This window comes from Tympanuchus pallidicinctus, unplaced genomic scaffold (assembly GCF_026119805.1).
Source record: "Tympanuchus pallidicinctus isolate F22 unplaced genomic scaffold, pur_lepc_1.0 scaffold1, whole genome shotgun sequence".
Lineage (NCBI taxonomy): Eukaryota > Metazoa > Chordata > Aves > Galliformes > Phasianidae > Tympanuchus > Tympanuchus pallidicinctus.
Genome location: NW_026294618.1, coordinates 14,430,245 through 14,449,806, shown reverse-complemented (window position 1 = coordinate 14,449,806; position 19,562 = coordinate 14,430,245). Strand labels below are relative to the sequence as shown.

General features: G+C 49.6%; 2 protein-coding genes across 5 annotated transcripts in view; both read left to right on the top strand.

Annotated features, from left to right (window-relative positions):
- The window catches only part of GRHL1 (grainyhead like transcription factor 1), a 37,344-nt gene extending 30,404 nt beyond the window's left edge, over positions 1-6,940 (top strand). For all 4 annotated transcript variants that reach the window (XM_052685369.1, XM_052685350.1, XM_052685359.1 and 1 more), the window contains exons 12-16: positions 1,119-1,156; positions 1,258-1,346; positions 3,105-3,190; positions 4,892-4,956; positions 6,175-6,940. In XM_052685369.1, the coding sequence (XP_052541329.1) occupies positions 1,119-1,156; positions 1,258-1,346; positions 3,105-3,190; positions 4,892-4,956; positions 6,175-6,289 (393 nt within the window). In that variant the 3' untranslated portion in view covers positions 6,290-6,940. The remainder of the gene's footprint in view (positions 1-1,118; positions 1,157-1,257; positions 1,347-3,104; positions 3,191-4,891; positions 4,957-6,174) is intronic.
- Positions 6,941-10,048: 3,108 nt separating this feature from the next.
- On the top strand, positions 10,049-17,677 carry KLF11 (KLF transcription factor 11). The gene is made up of 4 exons (XM_052685580.1): positions 10,049-10,179; positions 11,531-11,785; positions 13,319-14,303; positions 16,134-17,677. The coding sequence occupies exons 1-4, from the start codon at positions 10,132-10,134 to the stop codon at positions 16,436-16,438; spliced, it is 1,593 nt and encodes a 530-aa protein (XP_052541540.1). The 5' UTR covers positions 10,049-10,131; the 3' UTR covers positions 16,439-17,677.
- Positions 17,678-19,562: the final 1,885 nt, after the last annotated feature.

The following is a 19,562-nucleotide window of genomic DNA, read 5'->3' as shown; positions in this document are numbered from 1 at the left end:
TCACAGAAGGAACTGCAGGCTGGTTTTCTCTTGTAAAGTCTGCTGGCTTTCTGCTGTGCTGCTGTGGACTTCAGGCTTCTGCAGCCTGCTGCTGCAGAGTGAAAAGCTGTTTTGTGGAGCTGGCAAGCGTGTCAGCTGTGTGATCTGCTGCCAGATCACCCTGCCTCAGCATTCCTGGAAAGTCCCAGCTGACAGGAAGCTGGAAGGGAAAAAATGAGTGCAACCAAATTTCAAAATCTTCAGTCTTCCTGTGTTTAGAGTTCTGGCATGCTCTAATAGAATATCAGTGTTACTTTTTTAAGACAGTGGCCTCAATTCCTAACAGAGAATCGAAATAAACTTGTCTCTATAAGCTGTAGTTTTAAGTACTGCTGGAGGACTACGTTAGCCTAGACAGAGAACTAGTTAGCTCTTGTGCATTTCCATCCCTAGCATTTGAGATCCTTCAATTTCTCTGCAGGGGAAGTGATAAAAAAGGTAGTTACTGCCTTTTGAAAGATTGAGTCTAAGTGTTGTTCAATACAGAGTTGAAAGATAAAGAGGAAATGGATTCCAGTTCTGGATAAAGCTTGCACAACCCTAAGCAAAAGTACTGTCTGTTTATTAAAATGAAGGCGATGTTTTTTTGCTTGGATCAAAGAATCTTACTTGTAGCAGTAAAGGTGTGTCTGGCTGCCTTCTTGACAGCCTCTTTTTCCCCTCTAGCTTGTACTGCTGTGTTTATCAGTCAGTTGAGCAAGAGAGCCGGCTGCCTATCCCCTGCATTTCCTACTGTGGGTATAGGGGTTCTCTCTGCTAGAACAAAAACGTGTCACTGTTGGACCTTTGCTTGTGTGGGATACAGCAGAATTGCTCAGTGGCAATGACTCTTGGATGTAAGCAGATCTATTGCAGAGTTGCTGTTTGCATTTAGTGCTTGAAGGGATGGGAAGTGTATTGCTGGCAGGACCGTGTAATGCCAGCCAAATGCTATGTCTTCGTGTGGCTTTGTTTTGTGGAGTTCATACTACTATGTAGTTTTCTCAGAGGACAGAATATGCTCTTAGGCTCTCACTAGCTAGTCAAATCACCGTATGTTTTTCTGCATATTTCAAGAAAATCTTTCTTTGTTTTAAAAGGTCCTTCCTGTTGCTTCTGAAGAGCTAGAAGGTGAAAGGTAAGAGCTGTGCTTTTTCAGACTCCTGAAACTTTGCCCTTGGAAAGGAGGTAAGTCCCTGTAATTGGACTGTGGCTGACGTTTTGCTCTGTCAATGACAGTTCCAACCTGAAGAGAGGAGGTTACATTGGTGAAGAGGACTTCATTGCTACTCCAAACAAAATGGCCAGAATAGAAGAACCAAAAAGAGGTATTACTTTCTCCTTTCAAAGACTGCATTATCGGAGTGCTTGTCCATCAGGATAAAGAGAAGCCCCTGAGATTGTTTCATTTTGTAGTATGCTTTATCCTGACCTTCTTGTTTTGACTAATAATGGAAAGTACACGTGTGTCAGATTGTAATTCAGTTTCACAAATCTTTTTGCTGTGAGAGAATTTTGGGGCTTTTCTGCCAGCTCAGGCACTGCCTGCCTTTGAATTTTGTGTAAGGAAAGGTGCAGAGATATTGAGCAGTTTGTACCAGTTTTTTGAGCAGGAAGTTTACCAGATAATCAATTACAAAATGCCGGAAACTCTTTTGTGGGGGTTTGACGTTTCAGTGCCAAGAGCTGCTTCTGAATATCGTTGTATCTTCCGTGGTGCTGGAAGATGGGCTGTTCACCACTAGGAAGCAAAATGAGAGCATATTTGGTTGATTTGAAACCTGTTTTGTATCTTTGAACTTTGTGGAATTGGACACTAATGTGGTGTCATGGCAGAAAATGAGAGATCCTTTTTGGAGGAGGCATAGAGGGGGATTGCCTGCCTGATGAAAGCTGTATATGGAAAGACCATGACAAGTCTTAAAGGATTAAGAGATGAAGATTAAACTTGCGAGGTTTAACCTTTTCCACCTCACGAGTTTGACCCGAATGGGGCTGTACTTTGGTACTCTGTAAACTAATTGGAAATGATGGATTTTATAAAAGGAAGTGTGACCTCTTGGTGTCTCTGGACTGTGTGCAATAAAATGAGATCCATGGCAATATCTCTATGTTGACTGCTCTAATGTCCTACCTGTGCTGTTACTGAGAGCGTTCACGCTCTCTTCATTTAAAAATCTACAGTTCTTGTTTTGAATCTTCCTCTAGCAGAGGAAATCCAGGTGTTGTGCTGTCCTTAGCTCACCTTGGTCAACTTAGACCAGTAATTGTGCTGTATTGCAGGCGTGTCAAAGGTGTGTAGTTAATGAACCCTTGTATACAATCCAGCTTGCAATACCTAGTCATTAGAAGACGGATTAAAGGCAGCAAAGCCGTTCAAGTCCAAGCTTTTTTGCTCTTATGGCTTATTCCTCAGCCTTAATGCAGTTTTTAATGAGGCTGATGCTACATACAATGACTCTGCTGGCTTGAGAACGCTAGAGATACTTACCTAATTGGGTTTCTTATTCTTTGGTTCCCATGCTAGCAGGAAAGAGAGCCTGTAGTGTGTGTCAGCTGAGCTGGAGTGGGGATTCCTCAAATATGGCGTGGAGAGGGGAAGCAGATGAGATGGTGTAGGAGGCGGGGGGAGTGTACAGATAATTATAAAATGAGGAGCTGACCAAGTTGGCTTCACCTGCTGTGATGGCGGCTGTCAAACTGGTTAACTGTGAAAAATCTTACTGTAGGTAACTTGTGGGACATGAAGGGATGCTGGATTCTCGAAACTCCCGTGTTTTGCATTCCTCCTTTCTGTGTTTTAAATGTAATCTTTCAAAAAAACAGAGAAAGTATCAGCTGGTGAAAAACCTGAATTTTGAGAATGAAGGTGTTTGACATGTAAGCATGCAGTATTTCTGGGCATGAAGGGTGGGTGCCTTTTGAGCTAACCTAGCTGTACAGCTTCAGTGTATGGTAGGTGTATGTATGTACCTCTCTTCGTGAGACCTTTAGTCCACATTGCTCCGTATTTGGCCACTGTCATATATACAGCTCTTTGATGAGGATCAACTGCAGTTAACTCCTCTCTCTGATTTGCTTTTCAGTGTTGCTTTATGTCCGAAAAGAGTCAGAGGAAGTCTTTGATGCACTGATGTTAAAGACACCATCTCTGAAAGGCCTAATGGAAGCTGTAAGTATGAAGGCTGATTTGTAGTCCTTGCCTCCTGCTTGAGGAAAAAGTGGCCCAGTCAGTGTGTGAAGGACAATCGTAGGATTTAGAATGCTGGTTGCAGTTTGAGTCCATGTATCTCTGCTGCTTCTGGAAAAGATGCAGAAGGCCAATGCTCTTTCAGTAAAGGGGAAATTAATGTAAATAATGCTTTAGTTCATTGTTGAAGGGGCTTTTGGAAGCTTCCTGTTAAGTGTCTTATTCCACACGCATGAGATCTGGGTGTAAGAAGGTGGTTCTTAACAGTCTTCGAAAATCTGAGCTTAAGAGTCACAAACTGCTAGGCAGTGCTGGACCTCTGGGCTTGTTATTTATGCAGGCTCTTTTGTGGGCACATGGCAGCAGCAAGCAGTTTGTAGGTCTTTTCCTTGAGGAAAAAAAAGGCAGTGGGTTCCCACTTGGAATGACTTTTGTGGCAGAGATAAGAGCTGAATTAGGAGGTGAAGCAACTTCCAGAGCGTGTTCAATGGCTTGGGTTTATTTCTGTGTGAAAACCCCATTTGGGGGCCTTCCTTCCCCTCTGCAGACTGCTAGGGAGGAGCTCTTTCTGAGCCCCAGCTTAGAACAGGGCAATGTGCTTGGACAGTTTTATGTGTCTGTGCACACAAGCGTGAAATTATTCTCTGGTGCTTGACTTCCAAAATAGCCTTCCACTTACTCCTGCTGCTGTAATGCTGCAAAGGAAGCACAGAGCTTAACTCTGGGGAATGATGTCATGCTTGGCACTAGCTCAGAATTGCCATTTCTAACCGTCATTCTGTGACTAATGCCTCGTGGAGGCTTGGAAGACAGAGGCCTCGGGGCTGTACAGCCAGGTATTGCCTTCTCTTTGGGACCAGGGATGGCTCTATAACATGAGACCCTTTCCTGCCTGTGATGTTTTGGAGTGTGATGTTCTTGGTCTGTTCTCCTCTACAAATCTGGATGAGGAATATCAGGCAGAAGAGGAATTTTACTGATGGCTAATTGTGGGAGCAGCTTGAGCTGCTGTGTGCTGGGGCACAGAGGCTTTGCCAGCACACACAGGCTGGAGAGAGGCTGACAGGTAGAGGGAGTGAAGGCTGTGAGGTCCTCCCTTACCCAGGGGCCCTGAAGTAAAACTGAACCTCTGCTGTTTCACTGGGACTTCTCATAACAGGGAATCAAAAGCTCGTAAATACAGTTTGGAGAACCCATCACATGCTGTTGTGCCCTGAAAGAGCACATTGGTTTGGTGCTTGCTGTTGATTCAATAGAGCAATTTGCCAAAGTAAATCAGACGTGGTTGCCTTTGTGTATTTGTATGATGACAAGCCATGCTTTGAGGCTGTGGACACTCAAATCGCTAAGGCAGAAATTTGTGATCATTTTGTCTTCAGCACAGTTTTTTGCTTTGTTGCTCTTTCTTCCTTTATCAGCCACTGTGATGAGTAGTTTTTAACCTGATCTCTCTGATACTGACTTTAAAAATGGCTTTCAATAAAGTGAGAGACCAGAGAGCCCAAGGAGGGTGCAGTGTTGCTTTTCTCTCTGTGCAGTCTCCTTGTTGAGTCAGCAGGGAGTTGCTAGATCAAGAATCGGTGCCCAGGTTTAGATCATAATTGAGTGTTTTGCACTGAAGTAAGTGAGAGGCAGTCTTAGCAGCCTCCTTGCTTTACAGATGTTTTCTTTCTTTTGTTCTAGATATCTGACAAGTACGATGTTCCTTTTGATAAAATAGGAAAAATCTTCAAAAAATGTAAAAAAGGGTGAGTATGTATCCTTGGGGCAGCTCTGAGAACATGAGCTCCTCTCTTTCAAACCCGTAGGCAAATCTGCTTTAATTCTTTCTGTGCACTGCATGTATGCAAATGTCATGAGTGTGTGTGTGTGTGTGTGTGTTCAGGCCCTGAACTAATCCTGTTGCAATGTAACTCATAGAGCAGTAAAGCATAAGGGTCCTGTAGAGCTAAACACTTGGACTGACGTACACTATAAATGCCAGTAACTGCACTTGCATTGGTCTTGGAATTGACTGCTATTTGAATCAGACTTGATCATGCCAGATCAGAGTTCAGTTTGTTTAAAGGCTCCAAGTGACAAAGAACCTAAATTATTTGAATGGTTAACTGTGCTCACTGTCTGTATTTGGCTAGAATTACTAAAGCTGGGTGGCTTCTTGTTATTTTGTGTGTGCTACATTGAGAAGACCCCCACTTGTGAAATACCTGTTCCCTGCAAAGGCCACGATCCTTGAGTTCGTAGTTGGGTTTATGAACATGCCTTTATTTTTCCTTTTAATCTTTTAGTAATTTTCCTGGCCCTTCTCCAAAATCACTTCAGTTTCTTAGCTTCTTCCCCAAAGCCCCTCTGCCCAGAAAAATTAATTTACCAGAAAAATTTAATTGCCTTTGGAACGTAATTTCAAATAGTAGTGGTGCTTTCCTAGCAGAATTGCCACGCCAGAGTAACTGCGAGAGTTTGGAAATGATGGCAGCTGCATCACTGCTGAGGACAGTTCTGTGTGTTTCAGTGTGTGAAATGCCTGTATGCACACACTTACACACAAATACACAGCTATTCTCACAAATAAAAGAAGTGGCCACATGTCAGCCGTTTCTTCGCTGTGAACTCTGCAGGGGTTATTTATAACTGCTGATTAGTTATAACTGTCAAACAAGCCAGTTCAGAGCCCCAGGGCTGCTAAAGCGTGTTCAGCGTCTGATGGGATTTGTGCCATTTCTGAGATCTCCTTCCCTCCCAGTTCAGGAGCTACACTTCGTGCTTTCCTTCAGCTGAGAAGTGTGGCTGCAACCCTTGGTGGCAGCTCTGGGTGACAGCAGCTAGATTTGCTATGGCAGGTGCAGATTCAATGCAGGTGGGCAGGAATCTTAGCTTACTTCTGGACAGTCTCAGATTTGAGTCTGCCTTTGCTGTCTTTGGCATGTAGAACTCTAATATTTCCCCAACTTATCTTATTTTTCCAGAATTCTGGTCAACATGGATGATAACATTGTGAAACACTATTCTAATGAAGATACCTTCCAGCTGCAGATTGAAGAAGTTGGAGGATCTTACAAGCTGACTCTCACTGAGATCTAAGATCACGGATCCTCTGTGGATTTTAAGCACAGATCTCGAGTGATCACTTTCCATAATGTAGTGTGTCAAGTAAAACACCAATCACCTTCTCCAGGAGCAAGTCAGGTGTTGACTTGTTCTGGGGATCAGAGAGGTGTTTTTGCTTGATACCTTTGTCTGTTCTTTCTAGAGAACGTTGTAATGCTCATGACCTTATTTGCACTTGAAACCAGTGAGCAAAGAACAGCAATTAAATAGAGCATGTATAAAAGACTAGTAGGTAAGGGAGGGGAAACCCTTGGAAGGTGGCCTTTTAGAGTGGTGATGTCTTATTTATCTATTCGGTACCCACGATTGAGCCTGTTATCAGCTAATAGCGTTTTACTGGACTGTTTTCTGTTAGGTAGAGCTGCAAAACTACTGACTGAAACTGGTAGGAATTGCGTGCAGGTTGGAGAAAAGTCATCATGATGTTTACTCTTTATCAGGGCAGGTTGTTGAAATCACTTGTGTCATGGGGGGGAATGTAATACTGCCTTGCTTATGAAGAACTCGCCTTAGTAACTGTGTGAACTCTCATCAGATGAAGCTATATTGTATATAAGTGCAATATATTTTTGAAGGTTTGTAAATGTGTACATACAAGTGATATATAATATATATAAAATATGGTGTTTGTGTATATACCATGAATATATGCAAAGAAGCCCATCTAAAAGGATGCCATATACAGAGAAAACAGATATTTAACGTAGCTATTTAAAAAAAAAGGACAAAGCCTTAACATGCACCAAAGGTGAGCACGCATTGGTACGTTTGTAGAGTGCGCAGAGACCTTGTTCAGCATGCATTCTCCTGTGTGGAGGGAAGGGTAGCAGCTCTCCTCAACCTCTCTGGACAGCAAGGCACTGGCAGCTCTGTCTCCTGACTGTCCTGGCTCTGAGCAGGGTGGTCTGTGCTGAGGCCGAGAGGCTGTGCCAAAGAAACACTGAGCACATTCAGGTTCCTTGAAACCTCACTTGGAGGGGTCAGGAAGTCTCCTGCAGGGTGGATTTGTGGATTTCTGTCTGGCAGTATGCTTAGGATTCCCCCAGCCCTCCGCCAAGCCCTGTGGCAGTGGCTCGGTCTGGGGAAGTCCAGTGCTTGGCAAGGTGTTGGGTGGTGGAGCAGGGAACCGGGGCCCTGGACCAATGAGGGCAGCTGGTAGCAGCAGTCAGTCTGGTCCCAGCTGCCACAAACCTCCAAAAAAACTCCAAAAAACCTCCAAAACCAGCCACTGCAGTAAGCTCTATAGTGCTTACATTGTGCCTTTGTGCTTAGGAAGGGAAAGTGCCCTCTGGTTAGCAGCAAGGGAGAGGTGCACAGTAGGAGCTACAGCCACCTGCACTACAGGCTGGGATGTGAGCGGGTAGGAAGTTCTGGGACTGGTGCTGATGGCAGTGGTCTGCGTTAATGGGAGGTTTGCAGCACAAAGTTAGGGGGGGTTGGACGTGTGTTGCCCTGGGTTGACCCGGGTAGGCTGGAGAAGCAGGCTGGCAAAGTAGGACGTGATTCTGCTGAATGGTTTGTGTGTCCCCTGAGCCATCAGTGAGTGGTAACACAGTGCTGTCCAGCTGCATCATGCTGCTGTTTGGAAAAGGGACGTAGATGCCACACTGAGTTTCACAAACAGAAGCACAGGCTGCAGAATGCCTGAGCCTCGCCTGGTGTCCCACTGGGCTCTGAGGGAGCCTCAGCCACAGCACGGTGCCCTGCTCAGGGCTGGCCCTTGCCACTGTTGTGCTGCCAGGAGCCCAGGGCTGAGGGAGCAGAGTCTCCAAAGGTGTTGATGTGTGCTCCCACTCCTTGTGCTGGGCTTACGTTGCAGAAATTCAGGTTGCAGATGGAGAAGGTTGCCCAGGGAGGGCTGTGGCCTTTGGCATCAGAGCTCTCCAGAGCCAGGCTGGGTAACGTACCCTGGTGGCTGTGGGTACAGTTAATCCTGTCCTGGTGCTGGGGTGAGGTTTCCAACCTGAAATCCCTCCCCGCCATATATTTTATTGTTTTATGACTTAGGTGGACTGTGGTATTTTGGGATTTATGCTCGGGCCGACCCGGGCAGGCTCTCAGAGCGTCCCATTCCCCCTCCTTTCCTCTCAGCACCACGTGCCCACCTGCTAACATCCTGTTTGGGCCCGGAGTGAGCTGGCATGGCCCTGCCCTCCATTGGGCTTCCCTTGCGAGTTATGGGCACTGCTGCAAGGGGGTTTTTTAAACCTGGTATATAGAATCCCTGTCTGTTGACACATTTGTATCGAAAATGGAAGTCCTATTACAGAATCTCAGTCTGGGGTCAGGGAAGTAGTTTAGGGTCTCTGTAGGGGTAGGGTTGACACGACTGTTATTTCTTTTTTACTGTGTAATGAAGTATGTGAACTAAATCTGCCGGTTGTTTTCCTCTAAGGCTCTCTGGGACACGGGTCTTCTCTCTGTAGCAGCCTCATGTATGTGTTATGGAACTGATTTTTTGGTTTTGCCTGCTGTTTTTTAATTGAAAACGTATTTTAAACCAAGCTATTAAATTTTATATGTTCATTTCTAACGCTGAGTCCTCTGTGCAGTGAGCACGGCTGCCTTTCCTGGCCTCTGCGACAGCGACAGGGCCCGAGGGAACGGCGCGGGGCGGGGAAGGGGGGGGGTTAGGGACGGGCTGCGGGTACGGCACGGGCTGCCTAGGGCCCCAGCGGCTGCACTGTAAGGGGCGTTTGAACGGCGCTCTCAGAGCTGGGCTTTGGGTTCGGGGCGGTGCTGCGCGGAGCCGGGGCTGTCCTTGCCGACTCGGGACGCCGTATGAGTCACTGCCAGCAGCGCGCAGTGCGGCGCTCCGCTCTCGCAGTCCGGGCTTGAGCTGCGGCGTGGGGCTGGGAGCCTCGTGTCCCCGCGTGCGCCCGGCCCTCCCTCCCCGTCGGCAGCCTTCTGGAGCCCCGGCTTGTAGGGACGGGCCCCGTTTAGGTGTGACGCGGCGTGGGTGGGCGGGCTGCAGGGCAGGGCCGGGCGCGGAGCGCAGCTCGCGCTTTATCCGTTCATCGCCGGCCCATAACGGGGCTGCCCCGGGGCAGCACGTGGGTGGGTGTGCGCGGGGACCGCTCCTCCCGTAAGCGTATATGTAATGAGGAAACGGGCGTTCTACGTGAGCGGGTAGGGGCAGGAGAACGGCTTTAACCTAAAAGGGGGAGATTGGAGTTAAAAGGGAGGAGGAAACGCCGCACTCGGAGCGCGGTGGGAGCCCCATCCCGAGGCGGACGCGCTCCGTGCAGCCGGAGCCGTGCAGCCGGAGCCGTGCCCGCAGCCCTGCCCGCCGCACGCGGACGGCCCTCCCCTCCCCCCCGCCGGCCCGCCGTCCACGTGCAGCGCGGCACGCACTCGGGGGGAGGGGAGTTCCGGCCCGGCCCCGCCCCCTCCCCGCCCCGCCACACCCCGGGCATTCCCGGCCGCCACCCCGCCCCCCGTCCCGCCCCCCGCCCGACCTTTCCCCCAGTTTCCAGCTCCTCTCCCCCGCCCCCTGGCGCGCCGCCTTCCCGCCCGCCGCCGCGGGCCGCGCCCACGCGCCGCCCCCCCCTCCGGCAGCGCCCCTGCACGCCGCGATCACGCCGCCCGCCGCCTCCCATTGGCCGCGCGCGGTTCGCGCCGGGCGCCGATTGGCGGAGAGCCTCCGCCCCGCCCGCGCCGTCTGGCGCGCGGAGCTCTCGGCGGCTCGCGGCGCGCGGGACCGTCGGTGCCGGCCCCGCGGGCGGGGAAGAAGGGGCGGGGGCGGTGCCCGCCGCCGTGCTGCGCCCTGCCGACCGCCGCGCCGCCTCCCGCCTTCCCGCTCGCGTCGACGCGCCATGCACGGCTCGGGTTCGCCCTGCCCGGAGATGGGAGATGCGGCCGCGGTGAGCGACGCGGGGACCGTTACCCCGAGGGGGGCGGCCGGGGCCGGTGCCTAACGGGATTGGGGCGGGGGGCCGTCGGGGCCGTTAGCTGCGGGGATGGGGCGCTCGGGGCCGGGATCTGAGGGGCTCCGTCCTGGCAGCGCGGCGGCCCCCTTACCCGGCTGCAGCCGACGCCGCGCCGGGCGGGGTGAGACGGGGACACGCGTCCCGGCCGCGAGCCGCTGCGCGGATCTCCGGCGCTGACGAGCTGCCCGTGCGCGTAGCGGCGGCGATGTCGCGCATCCGTATGTCCGTGACGCCGCGGAGCCCCGCTCCGTGAGTCAGTCCCAGAACTGCGGGCCACGAGAGCCCCGATGACATCACCCAGGAAGCGCGGTTCCCTCGGCTCCGGAGGCCGTGGCAGCGGCGTGGCGGTGCCTGCTTTTTTTAGTTCCCCTTTTCTTTTGCGGCAGGGCTGCAGCGCTCGTCCTGCGCCTCCCGTCCCGGTGCCGGCAGGGCGCCGAGCAGCCGCGCTGCCGTGTGCTGCCGGAGCTCGGCCACGCTCGGGTTTCCTGTGCGGGAAGGCTGGGTGTCGCCTCGCGTGTGGCTGCGCACCCCGCTGTGCCGCTCGCCTGTGGACGCACACCGATAGCGTTCCTGCCCGTTGTCTTCGCGCTGCTCGGTGCCCTTTGGGATACCCGGCACCTGTGCGGTACCATACGTTTCTTAGCACAGTTTTTCAAAGTGCTGCATATGAAGAAGCCCTGCTGTGCTCCGGGAGCTCCTTGCCTTCCTTTTTCCCCACTAGCTAAAAATAAAATGGAAATGCTTTGCACAGCATGGTACCCCCAGGCTCAGAGCATCGTGCTGTCAGCCTCAAGTGTGTTTTCCATGCGCTCCGGCAATGAGATTAGTGCTAATGAGCAGCCATCTTCTGGGGCCAGGAGACAGCCTTGTCTAAACAAGGTTGGAAGTTCATCCCTTCTTTCTGCTTGTGTACAGACAAGGAACGTGTTTATTCAGAGCAGTGCTATCCAGGAAAAGAACTCTGGAAACCTGAGCTCCATATTAAACCTGTCAATTCCTTTTCTGTGAGGGTGGCTTTTTGGTCTTGCTTGGTTGATTTTATTTATTTATTATTTATTTATTTGTGATCTTTTTGGTTTTCCCCCCTTTTTTTTTCCTTTAGAAGGGTAACAGGGTGGGGAGACGAGCTGGCAGGGGGAGGGTGAGAAAGGAGCTGATGGGTAAAAGTCCTGCTGCAGGCATGGGATCTGTTTCAGATGACCTTCATGGTGAGCAGACAGCATGTGGGTGGTGTCAGCTTTGTATTCTGACTCGTGCTAATAGCCAGTAATCCGATTACATCCAGGTTGACATTGTGGATATCTATGAGTCCATCCGGGAGCGGCAGCGCCACGACAGCGAGCGTTCCACCTGCAGCACCTTGGAGCAGAATGACATCGAAGCCGTTGAGGCACTTGTTTGTATGAGCTCCTGGGGGCAAAGATTGCAGAAAGGTGACATATTAAAGATAAGGCCTCTCACGCCCTTCTCGGATTCTGGAGATTTCACAATGCACGCTGAGGCTACTTCTGAATTACCAAAGGATTATTTATCTACGCTGGTAAGGAAGGCGTGACTGCAAAATAAGCGTGTGACACCTGGCTGGTACATCTCTGCCGTGTTTTGGCTTAGCTGAGGAAGATACCTCGCTTGTGTGACCGTGCATAGAACAGTGGCAGTGTGACTCGTGCTGTGTGTGTACATGCAAATCAGCAGCGTGGGGTTTCCTGCTGTTTCTGGGATGGCGAATGTAGGAGTTTGGTCTCCTGTTAAATCTTGGTATAAAAGCTCCTGCTGTCAGGAGCAGCACAGAGGAAGGCTGTTTTGGTGGTTGGATGTTTGAGAGAGTCGCAGAGGGGCTGAGGTGGGCAGGGCCATCTGGGTGCATGAAACACAGTCCTGCTGCAGCAGGGACACCCAGAGCGGGGTGCCCAGCACCGCATCTGAGGGTCCCCGAGGAGGAGATCCCGCAGTTCTGGGCAGCCTGTGCTCCATCACCTGCCCTGCACAGAAGTGCTGCCTGGTTCTTGGAGCATTTGGAGTACAAAAGGCAGATTGAGCCTCAGTGATTCAGCGCTGACTTATCTGGAAGGCCTTTAGGAGGAAGGTTCTTGACGACATTTGGCTTCACGCAGATCTCTAGTATAGCTTACCATTATGAAACAGCAAGTTTAATTGGTTTTTATGCTGTGTGTTTCTACACGCAGTTTATTTTTCCAGAGCATTGGCCTTCTCTGACTGATTAATGTCAGTTGAATCACAACTTTTTTTTTGTTTCAACCTATGTTGCAATAGAAGTAGATTTAAAAAAAATAAAAAATAAAAGACTTGTCATTTGTGTTTTAGAAGGCTAAGACCTATTTCAGCCAGTGGCTTTTAGTATGAAATTACGTCACAAAAAGAGAATAGGAGAGGCAAGTAGGCTGGGATGATACAGCAACTGGCTGGTAGGCCTCTTCTGTTATACTCCTGCCACTCAGTTCTGGAACTCTGGAGCTGCCCAGCAGACAGGCATGGGTTGGGATTTCAGTGTTAAGAGGGGCAGGAGAGGTGGCAGCAGCAGGAAGGCACGGGGGTGGGTGGGTGCATGGGCTATGGGGAAGAGCAGTTCCATTTGTGTTTGTCTTGGGAATAGCCACCAGCTGCTGGAGAGGTCATTATTTGAAGATCTTAAATAATTAAAGTATCATTTATTATTAAATTAAAGATAAAAATATTGAAGTCTTACTGGAATATTGAAGTTCACATGGTACAGTTCTGCTATCTATTGCTCTGTCTCTGTGATCAGCAGAGCGCTCAGAGCCTCTTATATCTGCACCCATTGCTGGGAGAAGAAATGAGGGAGTTTCTGTAGTGCACTGAGTAGACACGCACCATTTTACGTGGGTTTGCAATCTGCCCCATCGCCTTCCTTTTATTAATTAGCACACTTCTGAGCCTCTTCTGAATGACCATCAGATGAGGCAATGCAAGCTTTAATTGCTTTCCCCAAGCAGCGGTTTCTGAGGTTCTGAGGAGCAGGTGTGATTTGATTTTTGCACTAAAGGCAGTGTGCCGGGTAGCAGCGCTGTATAACAGGGCTTTCTTTCCGCAGTGCATGACCCCCCCGCACAGCCCCGACCTTGTGGAGATGTCTGCCGCCGTGCTGCTCCCCTCGCAGGTCACTTACTCCAAGCCCAGGACCGTCATGGCAAGCACGGCTGCCTGCTTGGTCACATCCACTACCGACTCGACTCCCGCGGCCAAGCCGTCCGTCCTGAGCGTGGAGAGGCAGTGTGAGCAGAGGGCGGCCCTCGCGGAGGCCTCTGCCCCTCAGCCTTGCAGGGCCATGGCGACGAGCGTCATACGGCACACGGGCGACAGCTCTGCTTACCACCAGGGTCCTGCTGCGCGAGAGAAAGCAAAGGCAGCTTGGGGCTGCGGCACTTCTGGAGACCGGAGTGGAGCAGAGGACCAAAGACATTCCAGCCCGCCGCAGGACGCGTGTGCTGCCGATGCTTTAGTTAACAAAGCCTCTCCGGTACGCCAGCCGTGTGCTGGTGATGTCGTGCCCAGCCAGGGACAGCTTCCAATCAGACCTGTTTCTCCACAGACCCACTTACCAAAGAGTTGCGAGGACGACTTGCAAAAAAGAGCTACCCCAGTGCCACCCGTCCCCGTGTCAAGCCCCCAGGTTCTGTGTCAAATGATCCCTTTGAACGGCCAAAGCGGTGTGATTAATGCCTACGTCAAGCCTTCAGCTCCAACCGTCTCGGCTCCGATGAAACCCATTTTACCGCAGACAGCTCCGCTCTCTCAGCCTGTGCTCGTGGGATCTTCTGTGCCTCAGGGGGCCGTCATGTTGGTGCTTCCACAGACTGCTGTCGCGCCGACGCCGCAGTGCCCGCAAACAGTAATGACTGTTGGGAACACCAAGCTGCTGCCCCTTGCTCCTGCCCCCGTGTTCATCGCTTCTGGTCAAAGCTGCACCCCCCAGATGGACTTTTCGAGACGGAGGAATTATGTTTGCACCTTCCCCGGGTGCAAGAAAACCTATTTCAAGAGCTCCCACCTCAAAGCCCACCTTCGTACCCACACTGGTGTGTAACGTGGGGTGAGCTGTCATTGGGGCGTTGAAGGGTGCATGGCAGCGGGCGGGAAAGGGAAGGGGCAGGTGGTCAGGGGTCTTGTGCTCATCTTGGAGAAGAGAAGAATGCTCATTCTCCATGGGCAAGCAAACAAAACAGACTTTGTTCTGAGACCTCAGCCGACCCTGTAGCGTTGGTTGAGTTTCACATGCTTTAGTCGGAGCAAAGCTTTGCCCTCTGTGTGCATGTGTTTAGATTTGAGTGGAATTCTGCCAGCTGGACTGGATTGCAGTGAATTGTGCAAGTCTTTATTTTGAGTATGGAGGGGTCTGGTGTAAGCAGTCCATAGTACAGGTAGTTGTTCTTAATTTGTACGTGAATGAAGGAAAAGAGACATTCCAGTACTACTAATACTACTATGTTTAGAATTCCTAGAGTTTTGGCTAGGCTAAATAGGTGTGCATTAAGATTTTGGGTTAGAGTGTTAGGAAGCAGAGCTGCTGCAGGAATATAATTGGTTTTATGTTAAGTAATTGTAAATTAGTTACAATTAATATGATTTGTTCCATAACATCTGGTTAGTGTAGAGGCAGTGTAAATGTGTTCTACCTATTCTCTTTTTAACTCTCAGATCCTGTTAAGTCAAAACTAAATGTTGAGTTCTTGGAAGGGACTATTTCTGATGTTGAGGAACAAGCATATCGGGTGATTGATAAAGAAGAGTTCATCTAAATGTTTGTCTAAATTTTTTTTCCTTTGCTTATTTCTGCCACCCTCTGTGGTTCCAAGGCAGGATGTGCGTTAGTTTGCCAGCTTGTTTGTCCAATTCCTATGAGAACAGAGCTTAAGCCCCGTATGAAGCTGATAATCCCCGTGAACTGGAGCTCAGAGACAGAATGATGGTTCTGCTTCTGGTCTGTGGCAGCAAACCTCTCCCTTGTCACGTACCACCACTGACCCACGAGGGGAGCTGTGTCTGCTGTGATGTTAAGATGAGCACCCGTGGCTGGGGAAGCACACAGTCCCATCACTTGCCACCCTGCTGCGCAGCATCAGTGGGCAGAGCAGCAGCAGCTTGCTTTTCCTGCTTCATCCCACTCACTGAGCAGCTAGGTGGGCATCATGCACACCGAGCTTCACTTGCCTTCTGCAGTAAGAACACAGCTGCTGCGGTGCATCTTTTCTGCTGGACTTCTTGCTCCGCTCCAAAGAGTTCCCCAGATTTGTGGTGAAGGGTAGATGTTTATCTTGTTTATCTTGAGGTCTATGAGGGCTGCAGGCAGCAGGTCACATTGTTTAGGATGGGTGTGATGTTAAGCAGTCACCCAGCATGAGAAACTTCTGTTGAAAGCCTTCCTGGCTGCTATCTTTCCCTGGCATCCAGAGCTCCTGTAGGAGTCTGGGTCTCCGGGCACGTGGGCCGTCAGAGCACAGTGCTCCCTGATGTGCTGCATCGGTGTGTGGTCACTTCAGCAGGACTGGGAGCGTGAACCCCATGTTTTCTTGTTGCCCACAGCATTTGCTAATGATGCATAGTGGTTGTAGGGCTGTGGCCACGTAGGAGGGATGGGCTCAGGGATTTGCTTTTGGTTAAGTCTGTAGTTAACATAGCTTCTCTTTAAACAAATGGACTCTATTAAAGAACGTTTAAAGAGATGTGAGGAAAGGGGAAAGGAGACCCTTGCTTTTTCTCTGCAAGTCAAATTCAGCTTGTACTCGAGCTAGCGGTGGCTGCACAGATGGGCAGTTTTGGAAGCTGTCAGATTCTGCAAAGTAGGGTATGACACAGCTCTTTGGTAAAACAGAGCTTAATGAAAGTTATCTTTCTTTTACGTCCTGCAGGAGAAAAGCCCTTCAGCTGCAACTGGGAAGGCTGCGACAAGAAGTTTGCCCGCTCAGATGAACTGTCACGCCACCGCAGAACTCACACGGGAGAGAAGAAGTTTGCCTGCCCCGTGTGTGAGCGCCGCTTCATGCGCAGCGATCACTTGACCAAGCACACCCGGCGCCACATGGCCACCAAGAAGATCCCCAGCTGGCAGACAGAGGTGGGCAAACTGAACAGAATTGCCACGGCGGAGAAACCAAAAAGCAGCAGTGCTCTGAGTATGCTCATCCCTGTGCCACCGTCTGCCTGTCAGGGCTAGTGGGACAAGGCGCCTTCCCTGAAACTGTCTGTAACCCGTGAAGAGCTCTGCTGGCTACAACAGAACTGACAGCGTGCCCCTCTTCACCCCTCGGCGTGTTTGTTTGTACATACTTCAGTTCCCTTCATTTTAGGTCCTCTGTTAATAATGCTAGGTGAGAAATCTATCCTGTTTCCTCATCCTATTTGTTTGTTCAATATTTGGGCAGATGCAATCACCAGCACTTCAGGAAAGCGGGACTCTTTTGAAATGATTTTGGCAATAGGTTTAAACGAGTCATTGCTTGCTGTTAATATTTTGATGGACAGTGAAACAGGGTGATTTTTAATTTTTTATACTAGTGTTTTCTATACCAAATATATTTTGTATTTATTCCTTTGAATCTTCGTATGCAGGCTTACTTGACCTGCGTTAGTAGAGGTGTGCAGGATGAAACCCAGGGCTTTGGAAACTACTTTCCTGTGAGCCTAAGCAAATGCATTCAGAGCATTCTGTAAGTATGTAATGTTTGAAAATTTGGTGTTTGGGATTTTCACACTTCTGGATTCTGATCCTCCAACAGACTGGTGCTGTTAGAGCCTCCTTGTGCAGGTGACATTGGAGGTTGGAGAGCCTGAGGTCTAAGCCTGTCATTGTTTATAAACAAAACAAAAGCCAGCTAAAAACCAACCCAACAAAACCATCCTAGAATGACTTTCAGAAAAGAAGTGTTGAAATCCTCAGCACCCCATCAGTTCATATTCTTTGCAAGTGGAAGCTGTTGTGACTTTTAGTAAAGCTTGACACACTGGGTGTTCCTGGGTCCCCACTTTGCCTGAGCAGAGCACTGGGAGCCAGGCTGCTCTGCTGGATGTAGAAGCACAAACACTGTTCAAAGCTTTGACACTAGAAACGATGCTTTACTTTCAGCCCTACTAAATCAGCGTATTAAAGTCTACTGAAAAATCACAAAAATGGCAAGATAACCTGTGAGTGATTAGCTGGGTCTCTGTTTGCATATATTTTTTTTTAATACAGCAAAAATATAAAATTAAGTTTACGCATTGTGGATGCTTATGCACCTTATAGAAAATTGTTCCAGACTTTTGATGACCTGTGTCAAAGCACCAGGAGAAATGCTAGTCATGTCTTAACAAACAGCCACCTTTGTCAGCGCGAGGATGCTCTTCACGTGGCCTTATACTTCTCCACAGTACTTTGTATCGCATCACCCTTTTCTATTAAACGAGATACTCTCCCCGTTGGTTGGATTTTCTTTCACACCCCATGTAAATGTGACTGAGGAGTGGAACGGCTGGCTGCAGGGAACTGTGCTGTGCTGGCCTGCTGTGAGCAATGAGATGCAGCACCCCTCCTGTGGCCAGCTTGTACAGGAGGGTACCTGTGTGCTGTGTGCTGAGAAGTGCCAGCTGCTGTTTTGCTGGCTGAAGTATTTCTATAGTGTTCACTTTCCAGGGCTCCTATCTTTAACCGTTCCTATACTGAGCTCATCTGAGTGCTGGAGAGCACTTTTTTTTTATTTATTTTTTACCTGAATGTGAAAATGCAGGTACATAGGAATGCGCTGCATCCTGCTCGGCTTTGTTCTAAACACGTGGTCTTGTTTCTCAGCATGGGCAAAGTGCTGCTCTCGTTTAAGCAGACTTGCTGATCTCAGCACTCCCCTGAAATCAGCAGAGGCCTTTTTCAGTTGAAAGCTGAATCTGTCATTATTTTTACACTTCGCTCTATAGTTATAATTACTGGTAACAAGTTTCCAGCCTGCACAAGAGCGTTGTGCTGGGTGTATTGAAGTGCTGTGCCTCACCTTTAAAACACCCACACCCTGCTTGCGTGCTGCACCATCATCCCACAGGCAGCATACATGTTGGGGAGTGTGTGCACATGCAGCTTTGTGCTTCCCCCTTGTAGTGAATGTGCGCACTTTGTGTGGTGTAGAAAGAAAGACTTTGCTCTGTTTTGCTCAGAAGTTCCCTAGATTAGGAAGTTTGACTTTTGGTTGCCACTGTAACACACTTATAACTTGGGAGAAGGTTGGCCTGTCTCAGTCTGCCGGCCCATTTAGTCCTGAGCAAAGCCATCTGGGGACTCACATCTCCAGCCCTCTTAGTTTTTTTGTGGCCAGTGGTGATTCCTGCAGCTCCTGGGAGGTGTGGAAGCCCATGTGTGGCCTCCCACCTCCTGCGTCCTGTGAGTGTTCCCAAACAGCTGGGCCACGCTGTGGCTGCTGGCTCTGTTTGCTCTGCTCCTTCCTGCTGTATAAGCGTTATTTATGGATTACACGTGATGGGGGGCACTGCTCTCACTCACTGCCTGAACGACACCCTCCAGTCTCTTTGAGTCTGCATTTTAAAGAAGTGGAATTCTGGTTTTGTATCTCTTTTTTTAGCTTCTACTGAAGGAATTGTGTGATGTGACTGTTTTTAAATCATTAAAAGGTGTGAATTTTCAGGTTTCCTATAAATATCTGCTCCAGAGCTATGTAAAAAAAATAATATGGATTATGTTATCTATTTAGCCAGTAGAAGACTCACTGGTTTACCTACCATCAAATGAAAGACCTTTTTGGTTCTTCTGTATTTACGTGTACATCACCACTGTGGTGTGGGGTTTTGCATGCTGCCTGAAAACAGGAGTCTTGGGGCTCAGAACTGTGTTCTCCTAGCATGGCTTCTAGAAGCAGCATGAAAGGTGCAAATAAAGAAGAGATAAGAATGTGACTCAAGTATGGCTGTGTTAGCCCTGCTTCTTCCCATTCCTGCGTGCTCTGGGTGTGACCTGCAGGTCTCAGCTGGGAAGGATGTGGCCGGGAGGATGCCAGCACACTAACTCCTTGTTTACACTTTCAAGCATCTCTGCCGTTCCTTTCCCTCTGGCTGGTTCCCGGATTGCAGCAGTATTTATTTCTAGCAGGGCTGTGTTTCTAAATGGCAGGTTCTGGTTTCCACTACATCAGTGCCATGGGAATGGGGTGGGCGCATAAGGGAAGTGGAATGGGAGAAAAGAGGAAGGGGTGTAATGAAACCGACTTTGTCACAGCTGCTCGCAGCAAGGTGACCCACTGCCAAGGTCAGAGCCCCCGGAGCTGGCCGGGAGCGAGGCCTCAGGGCAGAACAGCTGGGTA

Bases quoted from the DNA above. Each gene is read 5' to 3' on its own strand.
- KLF11 (XM_052685580.1), top strand. From the start codon at position 10,132: ATGCACGGCTCGGGTTCGCCCTGCCCGGAGATGGGAGATGCGGCCGCG. The intron at 10,180-11,530 runs GTGAGCGACGCG...GATTACATCCAG, and splicing joins AGATGGGAGATGCGGCCGCG to GTTGACATTGTGGATATCTA. The intron at 14,304-16,133 runs GTGTGTAACGTG...TACGTCCTGCAG, and splicing joins CCACCTTCGTACCCACACTG to GAGAAAAGCCCTTCAGCTGC.